Source organism: Glycine max, chromosome 2 (assembly GCF_000004515.6).
Source record: "Glycine max cultivar Williams 82 chromosome 2, Glycine_max_v4.0, whole genome shotgun sequence".
Classification (NCBI taxonomy): Eukaryota; Viridiplantae; Streptophyta; class Magnoliopsida; order Fabales; family Fabaceae; genus Glycine; species Glycine max.
Window position 1 is genome coordinate 44,735,300 of NC_016089.4, and position 22,848 is coordinate 44,758,147.

At 32.4% G+C, this 22,848-nt stretch overlaps 4 protein-coding genes across 4 annotated transcripts; 1 reads left to right on the plus strand and 3 right to left on the minus strand.

The window, feature by feature from the left end:
- Window positions 1–3,141: 3,141 nt before the first annotated feature.
- On the minus strand, window positions 3,142–4,216 carry LOC100782914 (tau class glutathione S-transferase). Its single transcript, NM_001317492.1, has 2 exons — window positions 3,896–4,216; window positions 3,142–3,486 (listed from the first exon to the last, which is right to left on the minus strand). Exons 1-2 carry the CDS (start codon window positions 4,214–4,216, stop codon window positions 3,142–3,144), a joined length of 666 nt encoding a protein of 221 aa, NP_001304421.1.
- An 877-nt stretch (window positions 4,217–5,093) lies between these two features.
- LOC732567 (autophagy protein 5) lies at window positions 5,094–12,167 on the minus strand. Its single transcript, XM_003519264.5, has 8 exons — window positions 11,968–12,167; window positions 11,726–11,850; window positions 11,564–11,630; window positions 10,642–10,731; window positions 9,312–9,399; window positions 6,993–7,136; window positions 6,374–6,505; window positions 5,094–5,592 (listed from the first exon to the last, which is right to left on the minus strand). The coding sequence occupies exons 1-8, from the start codon at window positions 12,067–12,069 to the stop codon at window positions 5,288–5,290; spliced, it is 1,053 nt and encodes a 350-aa protein (XP_003519312.1). The 5' UTR covers window positions 12,070–12,167; the 3' UTR covers window positions 5,094–5,287.
- A 2,314-nt stretch (window positions 12,168–14,481) lies between these two features.
- Window positions 14,482–16,504, plus strand: LOC100783987 (uncharacterized). Its single transcript, XM_003519265.5, has one exon. The coding sequence runs from the start codon at window positions 15,036–15,038 to the stop codon at window positions 16,158–16,160; it is 1,125 nt and encodes a 374-aa protein (XP_003519313.1). The 5' UTR covers window positions 14,482–15,035; the 3' UTR covers window positions 16,161–16,504.
- Window positions 16,505–17,428: 924 nt separating this feature from the next.
- Window positions 17,429–19,614, minus strand: LOC100784516 (expansin-A13). Its single transcript, XM_003519266.4, has 2 exons — window positions 18,962–19,614; window positions 17,429–18,042 (listed from the first exon to the last, which is right to left on the minus strand). Exons 1-2 carry the CDS (start codon window positions 19,462–19,464, stop codon window positions 17,733–17,735), a joined length of 813 nt encoding a protein of 270 aa, XP_003519314.1. The 5' UTR covers window positions 19,465–19,614; the 3' UTR covers window positions 17,429–17,732.
- Window positions 19,615–22,848: the final 3,234 nt, after the last annotated feature.

Below are 22,848 nucleotides of genomic sequence, written 5' to 3' on the forward strand. Positions count from 1 at the left end.
TGTGGCACATGGACAGCAAACCAATTAAGTCCAAAGCGGGACCCATGTGGGGCCAGCTTTTGCCACGTGAACCAATTAAGTTATCCACGTGGCATGGCAGGATCACTTGTAAGTTATCTCATGCTTTTCCCATCATGTCAAGTTCCTAACCCTCATGCTTTCCCTTTCATGAATCCATCTTTTGGTGCTTTTCTCCTTTATGAGTTTATGCTTTATCTTCTTATTAGTCTCCTCAGTCCTCATCCAATGTAGACCAAGTTCCTTTTAATTCATTTTTCCTCTCTCTACTTGCATTATAAAAAAAAATACAATATGAAATCCAATCACTAATTGTAGGCGTAAAATATATAGTATAAAACATAGCAGTGAATAATGTACCAAGTACCAAATTAATGAACCTTTTATAAATATATTGTCTTTTTGGCTTGAACTAATTTGCAGCAAATTAAAAACAAAACTAAAACCACCTAGAAATTGTAATTTAGATATTTCAAATTATGATGATTTTATAAAGAAGATTCTTATTACATGAAGAGGACTTGGTAGTGAAAAAAGAGTATAAGAATGATTTTTTTTTTATCAATTTGAGTATAACAATCATAAAAATAACTTTGTATAGTATCCTAATTAGTTTCCACTTTTTAATTGTTTGTCATATTCAAAATAATTGATGTAAATATTACTAAACTAAATTTCTATTTAACCAATAAAATTTTTGGAAAATATTATTTTTACAACAATTTGTATAACATTTTTTTTATCTATCTCTCTTCGACATCATTTATTATATATCATAATAATAGAGAAAGATAAATACAAAAACTAACGTTATAGAAATTGTTGCATAAATTATTGTACATGTATCACATTTTCAAAAGGCTTTAACATGAGCTTTAAGCTGTGGGATAATTATTAGTTATAAAATAATTTAGTTTTAGAAAAGCATCACGTTTACATTGTGCGACGAGAAGCATTTGGGCATCCAAAACACAACCAATTTAGATGACACAAATCATATAATTAGTAACCCATGCATGCATGCAATGCAAAACGATGAAACACACTCAAACCAATTTATATAAGTGATCACAAAAGGTAGGTCGGTGTATTCTCCCACAACGAGAAAGCAATACACATTTGAACGCACGTATATAGCTTAATTGAGTTGCTTGGCTTCTTTCTATCATATATTTATAAATATTCTCAATGACAAAATATTATATTTACTTCCATATTAATTAATTTTTCAAAAAACTTATGCATGTATGCAAAGTATATTGCTGACGAAAGGAAACAATCTTGCATATCTTTTTCAGCTTGAAATCTGAAATTCTGAAAGCTCAAAAATACCTGTTCATACTGAGGTGGCGAGGGTCCACATGGATCAAAAGCTTCGAGAGCAAAATAACGCTAAAGTAATAATTGTATAATTTGATTTGTATGGTTGAAGAAAATGAGAAAGAGTAAGGCTATGACCTAATTTGAGCTGCTGGATAAGGTTTTCGATTAATAACAAGTTTTTTGTATTATTATTATTAGTAATCTTTGTCTCCCAAATTTTGGAAGAATAATGCACGCTTCTTTTCTTAAGTTTACTCGGTTTTTGTAATACTTTAATTAAGTTTACTCGGTTTTTGTAATACTTTAATTTGACTAAATGGTATGACATATATAGTTTTTTAATCTTGGGTATATGACTAATTTTCAACATTTTACCATCCAACAATCACCCTAAAACTTTTGTAAAAAATTTACCTCCCCCCCCCCCCCCCCCCCCCCCCCCCCCCGATTCGATAGGATTACTCTAATTCTCTATATATCATGTACTCTCCTCTTTGCGATCAACATACCAAATACTTTCGTTTTTTGAAGCTCATTCGAAAGTATCAATCCCATTGAAAGTCGAGAAGAATGGAGTAGTGAGTGCAATGCTTGATAACTTGCAAAATTATCCATTTATTAAAAAAAAATTTAGATTGAAATAAAATCGTCATTGAGTAAAAATATAATTACAGTTTTATTCTTTAGTTTGGACTACGTGCAATTTTAATCTCTTAAACTTTGTGAAAAAAAAGTTAAGCTCTTTCATTTTTAATGTTAAGCAAATTTAGTTTTATCATTAATTTTACTCTCCATAAAACTTTTAATTTTCATTTTTTTTGTCTAAATTTTTCAAAAATTGAATTATTTATATTGCATTAAATCTTAGTTTACTCAATTTTCACTAACTAAACATTTAAATTTATCTAATAATAAAAAAAATGTGAGACTCTTTTTAAACCCTAATATCACATCTTATAAAGTTTTTTAATTTGTATATATTTTAGCAAATGTCTAGCTTCTAATTTTTAAAATTATTTCATATTTAATCAGAAATATGTGAATATTTGGATAGAAAATAAATAATTTGAAGATTTTTAATATAAAAAATCATCATGACCAAACGAAACTGCTAAATTTCTTTTAAATAAAAGTAATTAAAATGAAAGAAAAAAAATAAAAAATCAAGTTTGCACATAATCCAAGCTAAAGGGGTTGAAAGTGCAAACAAGCTAAAAGAATTAAATCATCATTGTTTTAATCAAGAAGCAATTGATTAGAGGCTGGGATCAGGCCAAAAAAACAATACTCCTGTATTAAGAACAGGCAGACCATAATTAATTTCCCCTTGTTTCTTTCAATCCCATAAATATATCAGTAGCACAAATTGGAATTGAAAGTTACCAAGTAAGCTAGGAGAGAAGAGTTAAATAGATAGTTTATATGAAGTCCTACGTCGAAGTCCTACTCATAAGTCAAAGTTTAAACCTCAACACAGTTGTTATACCAAAACGAAAGTGGAATAAGAGAGCAAGGAATTTTGATTTCTAGTACTGCCACTATTGTTTTGTGTGAAAATCTTTCAACCCTTTATAGTTGATCTATTAGGATACCCAATATAGTTGAAAAGCAAACCCAGAGGTCACTATTATTTCTTATTCCCCTTATTTTAATTCAAGCCATCATATGAGAGTTGACTAAAAACTAAAACAGCAAATTCTAATACAGTGTCAAAGAAAGAAAGAAAGAAAAAAAAGCAGCAACAAGCACCCTTCACTGCCATGAGGCATACCATTAACCAAGCATGCTTAATTTCATTCATTATTCAAGTCCTAACATCTTCCTGAAATGAAGGACAAACTGGTAGACCTTCTCAGGGTCTGGCAGAACTTTGGCAACAGATTCCCTTTGCAAGCTCCTCTTAATCCAAGCTGAGATTTTTGGCGAGTGGTCTTCAACTTTGAAGCCACCAAGCTTCTCATAGGCCAAAAACCAAGCTGAATGACCAATGGCTATGATGTCAACATAACCAAAGGCATCACCTCCAAAGTAGTCCTTCTCCCCTAGAGCTTCCTCAAGATGCTTTAAAACTTCAATGAAGTCCCTAGTGCCCACTTCTCTCTCTTCTCCATTGCTTCCCCAGATACTCCTCCCGGTTTCAAATACCTAATTCCAAGTATAAAAGTAACCATCCATAATCATATATGCACACATAAATCTACATATCAATATTAATTTAACCTCTAATTTAAGAGAAATTATTACATAGTCGGAACCACTATAATACCAACTAATCTTCATATGATAAGTAATTAAATATTATTAATTATTTCTTGTGATTAAAAAACTCGACTACATGTCACACAATGATTAGACATGAGCATAACACATGTTGATTGAAGACTATCTAACAACTTTTCCTAAGGTAGAGATTTGGATATTAGAAATAGTTTTTGTGGGTTTATTTCAATCTGTTATGTAAGGGGATCACAAAAGTTTCATATAGTGTCAAAATATAAGAAAACAAAATTTCCACACGATACCCTTAGACATTAAGAATGAGGCAACAACTAACCTTTTTGTCAATGTAATCAGTCCAGAATCTGGCTTGTGCACGATCATAAGCAAGAGTTGGAAGCAGTGGGTTGGAAGACCAGACTTCATCAATGTAGCTAACAATGATAGAAGACTCGGCTAGAGGCTTGTCATTGTGCAAGAGCACAGGAACTTTTTGATGAATAGGATTTGACTTAAGGAGAAGCTCACTCTTGCCTCCAAACAAATCCTCTTCACTGGCTACATAATTCACCCCCTTCTCTTCCAAAGCAACTTTCACTCTTGCACAAAATGGGCTAGCCCAAAAGTCCAAAACCTCAACCTTGTCACCCTTTGACATGTTATTATCCTCTAAAGTTTGATGTCTTTTCCTTTCTTTTGGGGTGATTAGAAGACGTGAGGGAAGTTCAAATTTATAGTGAACAATTATAATTAGATTAAATCTTTGGAAATTACACGATGCCTACAATGTTCTTAGTTTAGTACTTCACAATGTTGCAACAATCTTGTAAGTGTCAATTTCTGTGTTTTGGTTTCAACAGCCTTTAGTGTGAGGTGTCACTGAAGTTTGCTGAGGGGTGGGAAAGGACGTAGTATCAAATGGCCGGCCGAATGACACGTATTCATATATATATATATATATATATATATATATATATATATAATATATATATATATATATATATATATATATATATTATTGACGATGAATCCAAACTGTGATTTGTCCTCAACCTACAACTTTTCTTCATTCTTTAGATTTTTAAGTGAATACATATTACTTAAATTTTGTACAAGTAGCTGGTTCAATATTAAAATTCCCATGAATTATTTTATGCTTTAATATAAATTTTGAGGCTTTAAAAATAACAATGAATAGGCCTGTGCTATTTTTTTAAATTTTTTTGTGGATATTACACCATTAAACTCCAGCCTATCTATTACCCACAATCGAACCGTGCTGTTAAACCAAACAGCTTAAACGTTTCAATCTCGGCCACATCAAATTCAATCAATAACACAAAAATGTGTTCAAAAGAGTAATATTTAGCATTCCTTTCGCATAATAATTGATCAGCTATTAAAAAATAACGACATCTTTTGCTTAATTACAGAACAAATGGACAAACCAAAATTTTATGCAAACACCTTTCAACCAAGTACCAACTCACTGACGGAAAGGAAAATTCAGAACTGAAACATAGCCAAAATTATGGCAGGGAAACGGTATCCTTGATTGGATTTGAAAAATAATCATCTGTCAACATTTATTACACTTGGAAGTGGGAAATAGCAATCGAATCATGAAATGAATATATGATATGAAATCGTTCTGTACATATATGTACAAAAGAATTGCACCTTCTGATTTTTCTAGTAAAATGTATGTCCAAGATAACTAAATTTATCCCTATTGTACAGCATTGGCCTTTGAAACTTTTAAGCAAACACACATATGAAGAAAATACTCGGGATTCATCAAGTTGTTAACCACCCAAGAGAAAGGTATGTCTAAAATTGGTTCTATTCCTTGAATGCGTACAAGTTTGATTTCAGCAATCTCAAGTGTGTTGCAACATGACCCTGGATCAGATGAACTTTCTCCCTCTTCTCCACTTTGGTTAATGTTTGCATCTCCATCAGTTACAAAGGAATTTTCCAGGAAAAACTCGGGCAATATTCTTTTAACCGCATCATTTAAGCTAAAATATTTACCTGCATGCAACAGATGTATGCATCTCATTCAGTTAAAATTGTGGGAAAGTAAAGATGATGCTAAGAATAAAATCATTTATATTAATTGTAAGCAATTTAAGTAGAGGCAAAGGAAGAGCAAAGGAAGCACCGACACTTCAAAATAGTAGCCATACCCATGCTATACACACATTAAGAGTAGCTGGCATTTTACAATTTCACTTTCATGCTTTGAACTTTTATGTCACTAAAGAAGAAAAATATTACAATAACTAGATAAATAAGCATTTTATTTATGTCTAGAATGATTCACGCTAACTTTATCATTTTTTTTTTTCAATTTAGGTTTAACTGTACTTTTGGTCCTATACTATACCGATGTGCCTTTTTTTTCCTCCCATAATTTTATACTCAAATTATTTCTCCTAATTCTTTTAAATTCTTCGATAATTCTTCCTAAAACTTTCCATTTCTCATTTTCCTCTCAAAATCTCCATGAATTAAATCAATCAAACCACTTTAATCCCCTTTCACTCAAAACTCACCAAGAAAAACATCATATTTCACCCAATATTAAAAAGAAAAAACATCATTTTAAACATGACTGTTTTCTTTCCCTGTTGCCCTCCATTCCATCCTTCATAAAACTATGGCTGATTTCTGCCCAGACACCATTGACAACATGATGACTATACTATTCACTTTACCATATGCAACTTCCCATACAAGGAAAAAAAGACAGTCATGGAAAACAATCAATTTAAAAGTTACAAAGTATGATTCTCTACAAGAAATGACTTACCATCTTCCTTATAAATCTCAACAGGTCGATTGATATATGAGACTTTGTCCCAATTATCAATTTGTGGAGCATCTTCAAAATCATCAAACTCCTCATTGACAGTCCACAGATATAAACGAACAGGAATCCTACCTAACAAAAGATAGATATTAACCACAAAAAATAGGCTTATCAAGAAGCATTGGTATACATGCTCATTGTCAACAAATAGATATTTATACAGTATTACAGTTTTAAGTACAATTAGAAAGTAAAGATAAAAATAAGAAGAAAATAATCAAGTAAAACAAATAGCCTCTGTAATAGCTCTCGGCCTTTACACATGATCACACCATACAGATATCCTTTTTAAAAGGGCAAGCTGAGAGCCCACAAGGCACTCAGAATTGGTTAAATGCACTAAAATGTTTAAGAGATCCATAAGGAGGAAAGCTCCTTGCCCGTGCTAGGAATTTTGAATTTAAAGATAATAAGATTATAAGAATAATCTTAATCTTTATAGATAAAAGAAGGAAATGTTATCAAAAAGAAAGGACAGGGAGGTCATGAAATCGTCTATAAAAGAAGAGGAAAAAAACAGCAAGCCAAATTGGCACAAAAACTAGTTAATATTGCTTACCAGTTTTCAATTGTCCAGTAACATCAGTATCCCCTGTACTTTGTGAAGATTTAACCAAGACTGAACTAACATTTTCCATATATTCATCTTCAAAAGTTCCAAGCTTAAGCTTAGATGCCACCCGTCGATAAGTTTCAAAGTTACCTGCAATGCAAATGAGTATTGACAAAAGTTCAAGATCAGAGGGCAACAAAACAAATTCTCCATAAATTACCAATGGCAGATGCAACCCTTGTTTTTTCTGGATCTTAATGTTGAATTATATTTTGACTATCTTATCTTTTATGAATGTTAGAGTCAAATAGTATAAATTCAAATTTGAGATTGGTTATATATTGTGCAAGTGCGACTGGCTTTTGGAATTGTATGTTCACCTGTGTGTTTTAAATGTTTGTTGCCCAAAATAAAAACAGAGGAACAAAATAATTTGGTTATCTCAAACAACTGTTTCTACTATAGGAAAGGTCCCGTATGTCTCTCCTTAAGACCCTTAAAAATGACAACATTTTAATCTTTATGTGTGTCAATAAAGATAGGGTATGTTTGATTTGCTAAAAGATGAAGGACAGAACAGCACAAAAACACTTGCCCTACGTTTGATTTTAAAAGTTGTGATGGGATAGCACAAAAGAAAAAATGAAGTACTGGACAGAATGTAAAGAGGTCAAATTATCCCTTTTTCCTCAATGTTGTAACCCACTCCCTTAACTCCCACACTGATAACTGGACCATAACACAAGTGAAACTGCACAAATGATATGTCAACACTCAAAAAATTCAACAGCAATGGCTTGCTCATTTTTTTCCAGTGGGTATCAGAATTATATAAACAATTATATATGATACAATTATATAAACATTCATTGCAATATTAAGAAATATATTAAACAATAATTTATTAAATTATAATGTGCGATATTATATAATGAGAAAAGCTACGAACACACTCTTTTGGACAGTCAACACACTATCATTGGTTGAAATTTATTGGAAACCACAATTTTGAGAGTCTCGCGTCTCTTATTTAATGAATCTCTCCCCTGATTGTTGTAGATTTCAATGAATTCTAACTAATAGGAGAGTGTGGATAGTGTGTTCCTAGCACTTCTCATTATCTATTATATAATATAATAAAACAATGAACATAAAAAATAACTAAATGATAACTATTAAAATAATTAAAAAATACTTAAATTTTATCTTGTGCCTTTTCATAATTCAAAATAAACACTATATAGCACAAAGGGTATTATAGTAAAATTCACATAGTTCTTTTTGAAATTTATACACATCAACAACACAGCACCAAATTTCCTATGTCCTACATCAATCACCAATTCACCATTCACCAAACAATAGGCAAAATGAAAACTTTTACTGTAACTCAATTACTTGTTTTGTGCTGTTTTTTCTGTCCTGTCCCTCAATTGCATCAAACACACCCAAAATGTTAGAGATGAGGTGCCTGAGTTTCACAAGTCAAGTGAAGCTTGACTAAGGGCTATCCCAAACAAACCAACCTCAAGCTTGATAAATGGCAGCTTCGGGTTTAATTCTAATCTAACCCAGATTGCATTCGTGACCCTATCTAGATTCATGAAAATTACTAAGCTAGGGTTGGACTGCCTCATTCACAGCCAGAAGAAAAATGAAGGGAATAAGTATGCATGCAACCATCCATTGGTAGGGTAAGGCTATTAAAAATGACTAATATTCCGTCATGTTTACTACTTATGGAATGAATATGAAGCTTTCTTGCGAACAAACTTCACAACAGAAATTTATCAACAACCTTGCTAACATCATATTGACTTGCCACCAAAATAACAATGGGGCCTTCTAATCTGCACACTATCAGCAGACAAACAAGAGTAGGTCAGTAACTCAACACAGTCACCTCTATTTTAAAAACAATTGCACTATATATAATAGGAACTGATCTTAAATGTAGAGAAACAGGTAAAGAACTTGAAATCGTATTGATATTCTCTCTTATGCTGGTTCTGAATCAATGTTATGGTAGAAATAGATATCAGGCTTCAAAGAGAATTACAAATGTAGTCTCGCTCTCTCTCCAATCCCACCAATTAACTATCAATAACAAAAACCAACTCAGGCCCTACATGTTTATGTTTATCCTATTTTGCTTAACATTCACCTGCTAACAATCTGTTTGATTGAAATAAGTAAAAATCCTATCCTCCTCCTCCTCCCAACACCTGGGTGAGGACATTTTAGAGATCGAATATAAAATCACTCAAGGGCATCCCAAAGAGAAACAGAATACCAGATTTCATAACAAGTAATTAGCAACGGTACCATTTAAAACAGAGCCCCAGAGCTCCACCTGATCAGTTTGAGACATGTTCATCACATTTTTGCTATTCCCATTTATTACATATGCAGCCTGCAGTAAAATCAAAATCCAGTTAATGACAGTGAACACAAGATCGTTTAACATCTCACATGTATTGCCATTGGAATTTGGTATAAGTTTTCACAGAAGTTAATTCTAAAACAGGCATGAGGGCCATAAAGTTGAATGCAATATCCCACTTCCCTACTTGGAGTCCTACACCACCTAATTTGGCCAGAACACCCACTGCTCTACAAGATAGTGCACTAACTGGTGCTTTCTTTTGGATTCCAGTCTAATTTACAAATTAAGATTTGGTAGCAAAACCTTAATGTGAAATAAGAAAGTTGTGGATAGTTAGAAAAGGCCCACAACATGGAGGGTTTATTCTAGAAGGAAGGAGAAAGGCATTGTGGAGAGCCAGTTAGCTGAAGTTGAATGTAGAGGGAAGGAAGATCACGTCGGAAAAGGGAAATTTAGTAAGCAGAGTGGAGAATAAGGGGTTTGTTATGGGAAATCATAGTTTATTAGGCATTTTGCTGAGCAGAGAATATTTTCAATGAGGAGCTTAGGCTCTGGTTTCTTTCTTACACTTCTATAATAGTTCTTGAGCTCGCTTTCAATTCAATAAAATTCATCTTATTCAGATTTTTGTTTTCTGGATTCCCATCACCTAAGCATATTATTACTAAATTACTAATCTTACTCTTACCTACTACTAAGCTCAAAGATGTCTTCCCTTACCATATCATTACTAATTTTATCATAGATGCAGTAGTAAATAATATCAGTTGTTCCAAGATATGGAAGACCTGAAAACATCATAGATTCCATTTGAGAACTCCTTATCTGAAAGAAGTAGTAGGTTCTAGCTAGGATATTCCACAAAACCCATCAATCCATTAACTTTTTATTATTAAAGCACATTTTATAGCAGCCAAACATCACATTAACTTGGTCCATAAGCTTCACTTCTGTCCAGCAAACCACCATTACCTTAACACATCCTCAATAAGTCTTCAATTTAACCAAGTTCCACAACTGTTATCCATCCAAAACCATAACCCTAGCTCTTGACATCATAGTTTCATTACTATCCTATACCAATAAACCATGTAACAGACTCAGATGAGATGTGTATAAAGATTCATATAAGCAAATACCAGTAAATGCATATAATTCAGTGCATAAGCATCTTCTTTGAAAAGTTGAACAGGCATGAGACATCATATTATAAATCAGACAAGTACCATCATAAACATGGGCATACACAGAAGAAATCACATAACTGACCTCTTTCAGTGAGTTAATAAAGCTCCACTTTACACTGTCTTCACCTTCACAGGGAAGCAATACAATACTAGGATATCCTCTAAAGTGTACCTACAAAATTAGGCTACAGAGATTGAATATTGTTGCACGTGCAAAGATTATTTTTGTCAGGGCCACTAAAAAGTTTGTAGTAAATCAGTCCTAATTTCTACAAGCACTCTTATTTTTAATTCTATTTGCTTCCCCTAGTTCAGGAACTTTCTTAGTTTCTTGTTATTAAACACCACCAAGCAGGTAGAGATGAAGTGGGAGTGGGAAGAAATCCAAAAGGTAGCCTTCATAGAACATAGAGCTACATTCATATGATATTCAAAGAATTTAATTTCTATCCAGAGTCTGTAAAACACTAAAACATTTTACAGACATCAAATAGGAATTCCCCTATTGTCACGGCATCCTATTTATAAATATGACGAGGTAGCAGGCTGAATTCCTACTGGATGCTAGAGTGAAAAATAACTACACTAATGGTACATATGAATTAAACTCTATTCAAATTTTGGAATAAATTACAAAGGCTTTATGTTAAGAGAAAACAGATACTAACACTATAAAACAGTTTTACATTGTCATCCAATCACAATCTAACCACCACCTATAGTAAGTTTGATTTGACGACTTTTACAATAATTACCTTAAAAGTCATATCAATAGTAAATTTTTATTGGTTAACAGTGTAAAAAAATTTACCCTGGACCGTACACAATCATTAAACTCTAGTGTTAAACTGCTTCATGCAACTAATATCTAAAGAGCCAATTCCTAGCAGACAATATAAAGAGCGCAAAAAAGATGAAATTTCAACAGTAAAGCATTCTTCCATCCCAAGAAAAATCAAGAATTGACTAAAAAGGAAATGGAGACAGAATCTGAAAGTCGTTACAGTTAAATTCCACGGCCTCTCTGGCTCCACGCACAAAAGATCAAAAAGAACTCCAGTAGGTATATACCTGCACGAGGCACAACAAAAACCAAAACAGTTAGTGTAAATGCGACAATTGAAAAAACCGCGAGAATGCATTGTTAAATTGTATGACACACACACCACTTGAGAGGGAGGCCTTTGTACTCAAACCAAATGGTGTCGACTCCAGGGGGAAGCGTGGTGCTGAACTGAGGCTTCAAGAGCGAAATCAGCAAAGGTAAGTACCCTATCCGAGGTGCCAACACCTGAAACCGAAATATAAATTGAAAAGTAACGATTAATTAACTGATTAACAAACTTTTAGGTAGAAAAAAGAAAACCCTATGGGAAAACGAAGTTAGAGTGTAGCGTGAGAAGAATACGAGAGCGGGTGGAGGAGGAGGGAGAGTGGTGACTTCGGATTCGTGGAGGTGAATCTGGAGAGGAATGGCCCCTTTCCAAACCTGCTTCTGCGCTTCACTCATCTCTTCCAGATCTCTTTCTCTCTCAGTTTCTGCAGTCTTATACCTTCATTAACTGCGCTTCTTCTTTCACTCTTCCCACAAAGTCGCTCAGCTTCATTGTTTTTTTTTAAATATAATGTGTTTATAAATTAATCTACCTCTCCAAAAATTTATATTTAATTTTTGAATTTACAAAAAGTATAATAATGATAAATTAATTCTAAACTTTATAATTTAATTTTAAATTGATATTTAAAAAATATCATTTATTATTAAATTAGTTATTGAATATTTAAAATATAAAATATATCACAAATTTAATAAAAAATAATAATCTATCACATATTTTTCTACATTTAAAATTAAATTTGTATTTCTGATTGTTGAAGGATTAATTTATCAGCTTATTATCACATTTTTGGACAAATTTCACTATGTACTCTTGTGTTTTTTTTCAAGTATTAGTTTGTTACTTTCTTTCCTACTTGCACAATTATCTTTTTACAACAAAATTTTAGAATTTCTTTACAATTATTAAATAATAAATAGATAGAAAAAAATATAAATTAAAACGGAAGAAAAAACAGTACGAATATAAGAATAAAATAAAAATAAATATTAAATGATGCAGATAATGTGATGGGAAGAAAACACAGTATAATTATGAAAATTGTAATTCTTATTTTGTTTAATGTTTTTGAATCTGATAAATAAACTTAAAAATATTTTTCGGATCAGAATTGGTGAGTCCAATGTTAGATGATTGGACCTATGACTTTTTTGTTTTGGGAGTCAAGTATTTGTTTAATCTTGTCTCGATATTCATAATAATCTTCAAAATAGTATAAGTCGAGAATTTTCATTTTTAAAATTATTATTGATCTATAATTTTATGGGAAGTTAATTTCTTTTTATTTTCATTATATATATATATATATATATATATATATAAAATTAAAATCACAGTAACTAAAAAGCTTGATCCATATAAATTTAAAAATTAATTCAAGGAATTATTATAACATTTGAATATATCGATTTTTTTTATTTTTGTGTAGAGAGAAAAAAAAAGTATCATGTAGTTAAAACGGAGGAGAAACTAAGGAGGTGTTTGGTTTGGCTATTTTTTGTTTTCATTTTCACTGAAAATAGAAAATGGTGATGAAAATGTGTTTGGTTGAATTTTTTAAAATATTTTTAGTGAAAATGAAAACAGAAAACAATCAGAAAATGAAAATAATAAAATTTTGTTTTCAGTTAAAAAAAAACCTAATTTTGGGTAAAATAAAAATGCGATGACAAGGAATATAATTTTAAGCAAATCTAAATATACAAAAAAGACAAAAAGTCAATATATCATAAATTTTTTAATATTTTCATTTCCTAAAAACAGAAAATAAGAAGTCAAATCAAACATATTTTCATAATTCTAATATTTTAAAAATGAAAACAGTTGTCAAAAAATGAAAACAGAAAATGAAAATGCAAACCAAACACACTTTAATATTCTCCATGTTGAAATTATGTCTCTTCTTGTTGGCATTCATCTTTGTTGAGAAACTAGATTTAAGAGGCTTATTTGTTTCTCTTACTCCAAAAAATTATTTCTTTGGTTAAAAAGGTGGTGTTTGTGTTATCATCATGATGTCAATGAGCTACAAACTATGTGCAATTGCATGGTTAAAGATTGGTTTATTACCTTAACCATACATTCCAGGAAGAAAAAAAATTGTGCAGATGCCCTAAGATGGGTGCTAAAAGTGTTGATAGTTTTTTTGTTCTCCACCAATTTCCATTGAAGTTAAACTTGTTGCTTCAAGCGGATGCTATGAGAGTCTCCTAAGATGTAATTTGTTTTGTTTTTTCTTTCCAATTTTTATTTTCTCTTGTAAGAAAAAAAAAAAAACTAGGTCACACATGAGTGAAATTTAAGTTATAATAAAATGTATACTTTTCCTTTCTTCATATGCTAAGCTTTCATTGGTTAACATGTAATTAGAAAAATGAGAAAATTAGTTTACAAATTGAAATTGAGAAAGATTTTTATGCTATTATTTAAGATTTTAATGCTCATATATTATTAGTATAAACATTTTGTTAGCATTAAATAATCATAAATTATTAGTAAGATGACTTATAAGATAATTATTAAGGTAATTTATGATTGAATAATAATATAAAATTATGGTTTATTGTACATGCAGATTATTTTCTCATTATTTAATTACAAATTTATATATATATAATAAATTTATTAATTTTTATTATAATTATTTTTTTATGAAAATTGTAATATAATCATGTTAAAATTATATTTAACTATTTTTAGGAAAAAACAGTGGATTCCTAAAAAAAGAAAAAACAGTGGATAGAAATTAGGTAATATTTCCGTAAAAATAAAAAATAAAAAGTAATATCAGTGGATAGTTAATACACATCTTAAATGCTTGAAAAAAAAAAAAGAAGCTTTTTATCCTTATTGTTAGTGGCAAGTGGCAAGGCACCTGCAACTCTGCAAGACCTTTGTGTAACACAAAAACAAATCAAACCCATACACCGTAAAAAACCGCACTCGTGGACCAAAAGACCAGATGCAACCGAAATGACACACGACACTCACAATCATCGGCACCAGTTTTTGCATCCGATGGTACCGTGTTGTTGTTGTGTGTAAGCAAATTCCAATTCTCGCACCCATGTTCGCATTTTACTCCTCGAATTGAAATCTCGCTTCTGCAGTTATCACGTTCCCATCACCCTCAACAACAACAACAACAAAAAAAAAAACGAAATTACCTTCAAATTCTTCAATCCCAAGCCATTCACGAACCCCCCACCAACTTTCTCTCCGACCCTTTTCCCAAGTCGGAGAAAAGTTTTGTTTTTTCCTCAGATCTCACGTTTTCCTCTTCGTTTTCCTTCACGGGTCGTGTCAAAAAAAAAAAAAAAAAAACCTTATGTGAGAGTTTCAAAGGGATCTTGGGGCAATGTTAGGTGCGGTTCAGTTGGGGTTATTAGCAGCATGTGTGGTTCTCTTTGTGCCTATGGGCATGGCAGGGTGGCACTTGAGTCGCAACAAGGTTCTCTTCTTCAGTGGCGCACTTTTCATAACTCTCGCAGTTGGTGTTCATCTCACACCTTATTTCCCTTCGGTCTCTGATTTCGTCACATCGGTTTCCTCGTCTTCCGTTAACGTTGTCGTGGACGATCGCGATTTGTGTGTTTCCTTGCTTCACGATATTGTCTGGGAGGTGAGACCAAGAAGGGTGTTTGACTTTGAGTTAAATAATAACAACAACAATTCCGTGAATTACGACAAGTCTTGGTCTTGGAAGAGATCGGGTTCCGTGGAGTCGTGTGAGTTTCAGAGGCTTAAACGGCACGACGTTTCGGTTTTGCTTAATGGGTCTTGGGTTGTGGTCGCTGGAGACTCGCAAGCTCGAATCTTTACGTTGTCTTTGCTGAGTTTGGTTCTGGACTCGGAGGGTATGGAATCTGTTAAAGGGTCATTGTTCAAGAGGCACAGTGATTATCACACTGTGGTTGATGAGATTGGGATGAAGTTGGATTTCATGTGGGCACCTTATGTAACCAATTTGACTAGTTTGGTTGCTGGGTTTAAGAGGAATCGCGTTTATCCCGATCTTTTGGTGATGGGTTCTGGATTGTGGCACATGCTGCACTTCACCAATGCTTCGGATTATGGTTTCTCTTTGGGGGTTTTGAGGAGTTCAGTGAATTCATTGCTGCCGGTGTCATCGGAATTTGGCAACGATGAGGCAGATGTGGCGGTTTCTGCATCGGTCAGATCTCCGTCTCCGCACTTGTTTTGGCTGGGGATGCCAACTTTGGTGAACTCAATGTTGAACACGAATGAGAAGAGGGAGAAGATGACTGATCTAATGTGGGGAGAATATGAAAGAGAGGTTCAGGGAAGTGGCATGTTGAGGCAATTTGGTGGTCCACTTCAACTGGTGGATATAGGGTCATTGAGTTGGACTTGTGGGATCAAGTGTACAGATGATGGGATGCATTATGATGGTGTTGTTTATGAGGCTGGGGTTCAGATTATGTTGAATGCATTGCTTATTGAATCTCATCAGAGGCTATGAAGTTTGTAGCATTGGTGTGGTTGCCCTCTTAGAATGTGCTCAGCTCAGCTTCCCTCTGAAGGGGGATTGTATACGGTAGGACTCTCCAACGATTTTGATTAATAGAAGTTGAGTTCTTCCATCATATAGCTTGCAAATTTTTGCCTGGTTTCTTCCCAGGCATTAGATTCAATTAGTTTTAGAGTGATTATTATTGTTATAGTATACCACATTTGAAATTCTTTTCTGTTTCTTTCTTTCTTTTACTGTTCCATTGTATGCTAACAACTCATGTATTATTAGTCACGAGAATTGCTGTACAAACAGTTCACACATGCTTTTAACCACAATTTAATTTGCATTCATTTCTGAGTTCTTTATATGAATATCCTTTAGGCTGACTAGAATGTAGTGGCATGTTGATGTACTATGATTTCTGTTTGATACTTTCTTTTCCTGGATCATTCTTTGTGAGATATTTTCTTGTGGGGTAGATTAATTGATTGTTGAGCCTTGAGATCAACCATGAAACCATTGTTTGTTTTATTCTTCGTTGATTATTATTATCAATAGGAAGCCGTTTAATGTTTTTCCCTTTGACAAATAAAAATTTTGTTGACATAAGTAGATCACCTCAGGTCTTAACAGGTCCATGTTTCATTTGGCATTAGTTTGATGGTAAGCAACCATCATTCTGATATGATGTCAGAATTCCGAAGCACTTTACACCTTTTGTTGCCTGAGTGTATAAATTATCAATGAACGAAATTATTGGTGAAAATTTTAGTGACCATTCATTTGTTTATTAAGGTATCATACAACAAAAGTTTTGATTTTGCATTTTAAAGCAAGTATGAACGTAACTAGCCTTGTTTAATATGAATAGGACTTCTAGATGGCTTATGCCTATCAATAGAGCACAGAACAGTATATTATTGAGGGGAAGGAACATGTGTTGAATTTGACGACCCCAGTTTTTCCATTCAGCTCTATTAAGGCCGATAGTGGTAAAAAAAAATGACAGACTAACGGCTAACTAGTAGTGAAATACTAAGCATTGAGAACGTGGAAAAAACAAATGCATAAAAAATTCATTCAAAACTTGAACAAAATATCTCACCAAAAATTATGCATACACATCTAGCATTCTGATTACTGTTACAGTAGAAACTAATCTAATGCGATGGGTTATCTAATAATCGTTAACGGAGCTTGGATGATGTAGTAACATTTAAGATAACTTGCAAGTGAAGTTAGTAGGATGATACGTCTTTGAGAGGCTCACAACATTTTACATTGGAAGTCTTCTTTGGCGCTGGTTGACCAACAAGGTATACATATAGTATATATTTTTTTCATACAAAACTTCCTAAGAAGATAAATGGAAAGGTACATCATCACATTGACAACCTTTTCATACAAACCACCCCAAATCATTTGCTATCTACACAGTCTTCTACAAAACCAAAAAGAATCAAAATGTAGAAAGAAAACCACCGGCAAGTAGACCTTTTAATCACCATCGGGGTAAAAAAATTTGGGGAAGGAGAATGGTCCCTTTAAAACAAGATCTCTCTTCGATTCATTGAGCTTTCAAGTCTCAAATTGCTTGCCTTCAAAGGTTTGTCCAAAGGTCCAATCCTTGGGAGCAACATTGTAAGAAGTAACCGTTTTGCCATCACTAGCTTTAACCTCGAACGAAAGAGGCTGGTTTTGCAGCAACGCATTTACATGCCAGTTTTGCCCCCAATTCCGACCCATTGAAAGCCAACCGGTTCTGGAGCCTTTAACCTTCACCTCCCCTATGTCTCCGTGGCCAGCAACATTACTGATCAGCACTGAAATGAAGATTCCAGAACCAGTAACAGTAAATCGCATCCCTCCTTCCTTCCTACACTTTATCCTGCTCCAAACACATCACAACATTCAAAAATCAAAATAGAATTTAACTCAAATATAATGACAATGCAAAAAAAAAAAATTGTATTGTCATGAGGAAGCAACTCATAATTGAATCCATACTTGTTTAGACCAATTCATAATGACTGTGACCCACATCATGTTGTGTAGGCTATAATTGCCACCACTATCATCCAGTTATAGATTGTGGAGATTTCTAATAAGTTAGAGAAAAAAATTAAAGACACTTTCTAATATACTCTTAAGACATTTTAGAAATTTTGTATGCCTGTTGTTTATTTAATGAAGAGTAAATAGTTCGTGCATCCACAATCTAATAAAAGTTTTTTTTTTATCATCCATTAACAAATGGTTATTAATGGTAAATTTGTTTTTTACATACCTAACTTAAAAATCATACTAACTATGACATCTTATGGGTTGATAATGACATTACATAAAAATTTAAACCATTAATGAATCCCCTTGATTTTATAATTTTCAACAAAAAAGAATGTATTAGGTACGGTCTTACAAAGTTACAATTACTTGTCATAGAGTGTACAAAGAAGGGGTCTCACTTGTTATTTAATTAATTAGTGCATCTCTAGATGATGTAGTTTTTAATAAATTCTAACAAGATTATATAATTTTCAATAGATCCTAACCTGTGTTAGAAACAGTGTGTTGGATATAAGTCTGAAGTGTTTTTGAGAGCTTTGATAGAGAAATTATACGGGAAATATAGAATTTGTTTCAATAAAAAAGCTTTCAAGATAAACACAATTATATGAAAATTGAACTTCAAAATAAACATCAGCACCATTTGCTCAAAAAACGTCAGCATCATTGATCTATAGAATAATATTTGAAAAGAAATTTCTAGTAGTAGCTGAAAATGCATGAGAAATTTTTTGGAGTACCTGCGATACTGCACGGGCATGTTGCCGGCTTTCCAAATGGCGATCTTCTCAAAAGCTTCGATGGGGAGAACGAAATGCTTGTTGGGAGGGTTACAGTGTCCGCCGCCGTCGGAGGTGAAGCCGTAGTTGGGGGCGCAGAAGTTGGTGGCGGTGACGATGATGGAGGTGCCGGGGATGCACCAGCGCATGTCCTCGACGCAGCGGAGCTCGAAGCACGCGCCACAGATCTGGCCGCGCTCGAACAGGGCCTCGCTGAGCCCCACCGTGGCCATGCCGTAGCCGCCCTTAACCAGGTCGCCGTAGCCGCACGCGCCGCCCACCGCGTCGCGGGGATCCGCCGCGACGTAGTAGGTGGCGCGCGCGGATCGCCATTCGGAGAAGGTCGGGGAGGCTTCTAGAGAAGAAGGAGGGGACTCGAGAGTGGAAGAGGAGTAGTGAGAGGTGACTAGTGGCGAAGAAGAGAGTGTAGCGATTATGAGAATGGATAGTGTGAGTGCCAACATTTTGGATTCGGAGAACCCAAGCAAACCAGGAAAATGGAAAATAGAGAGAAAAGAAAGGAATCGATTATGGGTTTCTTTATTTGCAACCGACGATACTACTGCACACTCTTCTCTTCTTTTACTTTACTTACCCTTCCTCTCCCTCCAAATCACTGTTCTCTTTTGACTCATTATAATCACATTTTGCAAGTAAGATTACTTAAAGAGTTTCTAACCCCAAAAAAGCAAAATTTAAAATAAAATAAAAAATCATAGTGTCGATTAATATTGAAAGTTATCTAATTTTTTTCATCAAACTATATATATTTTAAGGGTAAGTTACAATGTGGTTTATTTATAAGCCAGGCATTTCATCATTTTTATTTGTAGATCCAATCTCCTGATTTTCGTAAACAGGAAAAACAAAATCCTTGCAATTTTCTCCAAACCCCAAAAAAGGCATGGAAAAATGTTTAAACAACATCATGCCTTCGTCAGCCCAGAATAAAAGATGATACTTTTAACTTTTAAGAGAATTATAGGGAAAAAAATTGAAAAATTTATTCTTAATTATTTCTCACTATGGAGAAGTTTGCTCATATGAAAATGTATTAAAGTGTAAATTTCTTAAGATAAGAAAGTGTATACTAAAAAAACTTGTCTGAAAAGCTCCGTTATTCAAAAAAAAAAAAAAAAAGGCCCCGTTATTTTACAAGTCTTAATATTTCGTCTTATGAATAAAATATATTAAAAACATGTTGATATTTTTTTTATACCCTCTTTTTGGATCTATTTACTCATTTCTTACCAGTTACAAATCTATAACCCGTGTAAAAGTTAAAAGGGCCAAGGCCCATATTAGTTTTAATTGCAAATAATGAAGAAGTAGAACCCAAAGGCATAAATTTATGGATAAAGGCACAACTAATGGGGCCTATTAAAGAAAAAGTTAGTAACAAAAATGTTGTTATCTATTATTAATTTTACACATGTTTATGTCAAAGTACACAAGTTCAATAATGACATTAGAAGTATAAGAGAAACGTTTGTTTTACAAATTAAAAATTGGTTTTCAAAATTATAAGCATGAAAAAAAAATTCTAATATTTGTTACAAACTTTGAAAACTTATTATATGGTTGGTTCCTAGAAAAGTTGTAACTTTTATTTTAATCATATATTTTTATACTTTTTATTCCAATGAGGAGGATGACATTCTGATATTCCGATGGAAATAAGAAAATCTATTTTCTAAAATATTAGTAACTTCCATTTTGATTGTTTTCATTTAAATTATTTAAATTTTAAAAGATATTCTTAGAAATACTAAAATATAACGAAACATAATTTTAAATATATCTAGAAATAATATTCTTAGTCATAATATTCTTGAAAACATGATTCATGAGAATATGATTGTTTGAAACAAAAACTCCCTAAGAAATAATTACATTATCATTTTATCATTTTTTATTACTGATTATATTATCATCTTTTTTTGTTGTTTATGAATGCTTTTCAATCTACTGATCAGAAACTAATTAAACTCATGATGTGTGAGTATTGTTAATTCAAAAAACTTTTACAGCAAAATAAATTAAATACGAATTTTCTTATTAAATAAAATATTTTTCTTTTCATGAATACAACACATTGAGACCTCTCACCATTATGTTAATCCTATGGGCTGATTACATTATCATTTAAAAATGCATAACTATTTTTTTAATAAACTTGATATTGTTATTTACTAATTTCATTAAATAATAAGATGATATTTAATTATTTATCATTGAATAGCGAGTATTTTTTTTACACGATGACTATAGTTTAAATTCAAATTGGACATCCTTTCCAAAAAAAAAAAATCAAGTTAGATATCAATGTTCTCTCATATAATGAAATTAAGGTGCAATCATTTCACATAAATATAATTATTTAATCATCTGACAAATTTCCTCTCAAAAACCCTACCTAAGCTAGATACTACTAAATTTCCATCATGATTCATTGGGCTTGTGCTATGTGATAAGAGGGGACAAGTATTTGACTAACATACCTGAGTTGTAAGGCAGAAATAATGAAAATGATGATTGAATGAATGATGTGAGTTGTGATTTAACAATCCACTCGGAGAAGCAAATATCATCTGCATTTCGCACTGTAATTCCGCTTTACCATTCATTTCCAACCATGTAAGATTAGTACGAGGGTGTCATTAATGGACAAAGGTTAGAAAATGACACATGAAAAGGAATAGGGATAACCAAAATTCAAATAAGATGGAGGACCTTATTAAAGTTACCGAAGAGGATTCACATAAGTCAGGATCTCCAAAATCAAATAACTTTTTAGAAACATTTTTATTTTTTATTTTTTTACATGATAATAGCGATTTTAGAGTTTATAATCTTAACACAAATTATATCAAAAAAAAAAAAATCAACTTAACCATTGGTATTAGATTCTAGTCTTCATAGGAAGAATTTTACTATCCATGATTATCCGATTCGAGTAAATTAAATTATCTTTCATAAAAAATAATTGTAATCTAGACCAAAAATATTTAGACACTAAGCATAATAAATTAATATCCATCGATGATAATTAAAAAAGGTTTTTTTGGATCAAAAGTAAATCTATCCCTTTCAAAAGGCAGAGATACAATAACGCACTAATAATCAAAATCGGACGAAAACAATGCTCTTATATTACTTTAAGAGGTCTTTCTGATTTATAGTTGTACGTATAAGTGTAGATATGTTAAAAATTTAGAGATAACTGACAAGTAATTTAACTGCCATACAAATTTAGATGTCAATTATTAATTTAAGCGATACAAATGACCTGTTTTTTAAATATTTATATACTACTATCTGTTCACATTTATTCATTTTTTTTTATTTCTCATGGTGACTATACTTTGAAGAAAATGAAAAATTACTTGTTATTAATAATAATTCAATACATTATACAAGGTATTTTAATTTAAATAGTTGGAAATATAAATAAATTAAACTTAAGAAAAAAGAGTATATTGAAAAAAAAGCAAATTGATATAAAAATAAGGACTTATATTATAATATTAAAAAATAGTAAATCTAATATCAAAGAAATTAGACGCTAAATGTTTGTATATAATTTAACTGTCATAGATCACTATTCTTCTTAAGAATACCTTTATTTAGAATAACTAAATTGAATTACTTTGGTGCATGTTTGTATTAATTTATGACTTTCTTCCATTTTCTCTAACTTTTATCGCTTTTTTCTTCTTTTGGTCAACAATAACTTTATTTTTGACTTGGTACCAGGTGAACCAACCTACCCCTCATGGATTTGATTACCCCCCATGGATTTGATTTTCTGTTAATAGCCCAACACGCCAACACGGCATGCTGTCCCT

Bases quoted from the DNA above. Each gene is read 5' to 3' on its own strand.
- LOC100782914 (NM_001317492.1), bottom strand. From the start codon at position 4,216: ATGTCAAAGGGTGACAAGGTTGAGGTTTTGGACTTTTGGGCTAGCCCA. The intron at 3,487-3,895 runs GTTAGTTGTTGC...ACTTGGAATTAG, and splicing joins CTGATTACATTGACAAAAAG to GTATTTGAAACCGGGAGGAG.
- LOC100783987 (XM_003519265.5), top strand. From the start codon at position 15,036: ATGTTAGGTGCGGTTCAGTTGGGGTTATTAGCAGCATGTGTGGTTCTC.
- LOC732567 (XM_003519264.5), bottom strand. From the start codon at position 12,069: ATGAGTGAAGCGCAGAAGCAGGTTTGGAAAGGGGCCATTCCTCTCCAG. The intron at 11,851-11,967 runs GTATTCTTCTCA...TTTCGGTTTCAG, and splicing joins CTCCTCCTCCACCCGCTCTC to GTGTTGGCACCTCGGATAGG. The intron at 6,506-6,992 runs GTAAGCAATATT...ATCTTTTGTTAG, and splicing joins TACTGGACAATTGAAAACTG to GTAGGATTCCTGTTCGTTTA.
- LOC100784516 (XM_003519266.4), bottom strand. From the start codon at position 19,464: ATGTTGGCACTCACACTATCCATTCTCATAATCGCTACACTCTCTTCT. The intron at 18,043-18,961 runs GTACTCCAAAAA...TGTTTGGAGCAG, and splicing joins ATGCCCGTGCAGTATCGCAG to GATAAAGTGTAGGAAGGAAG.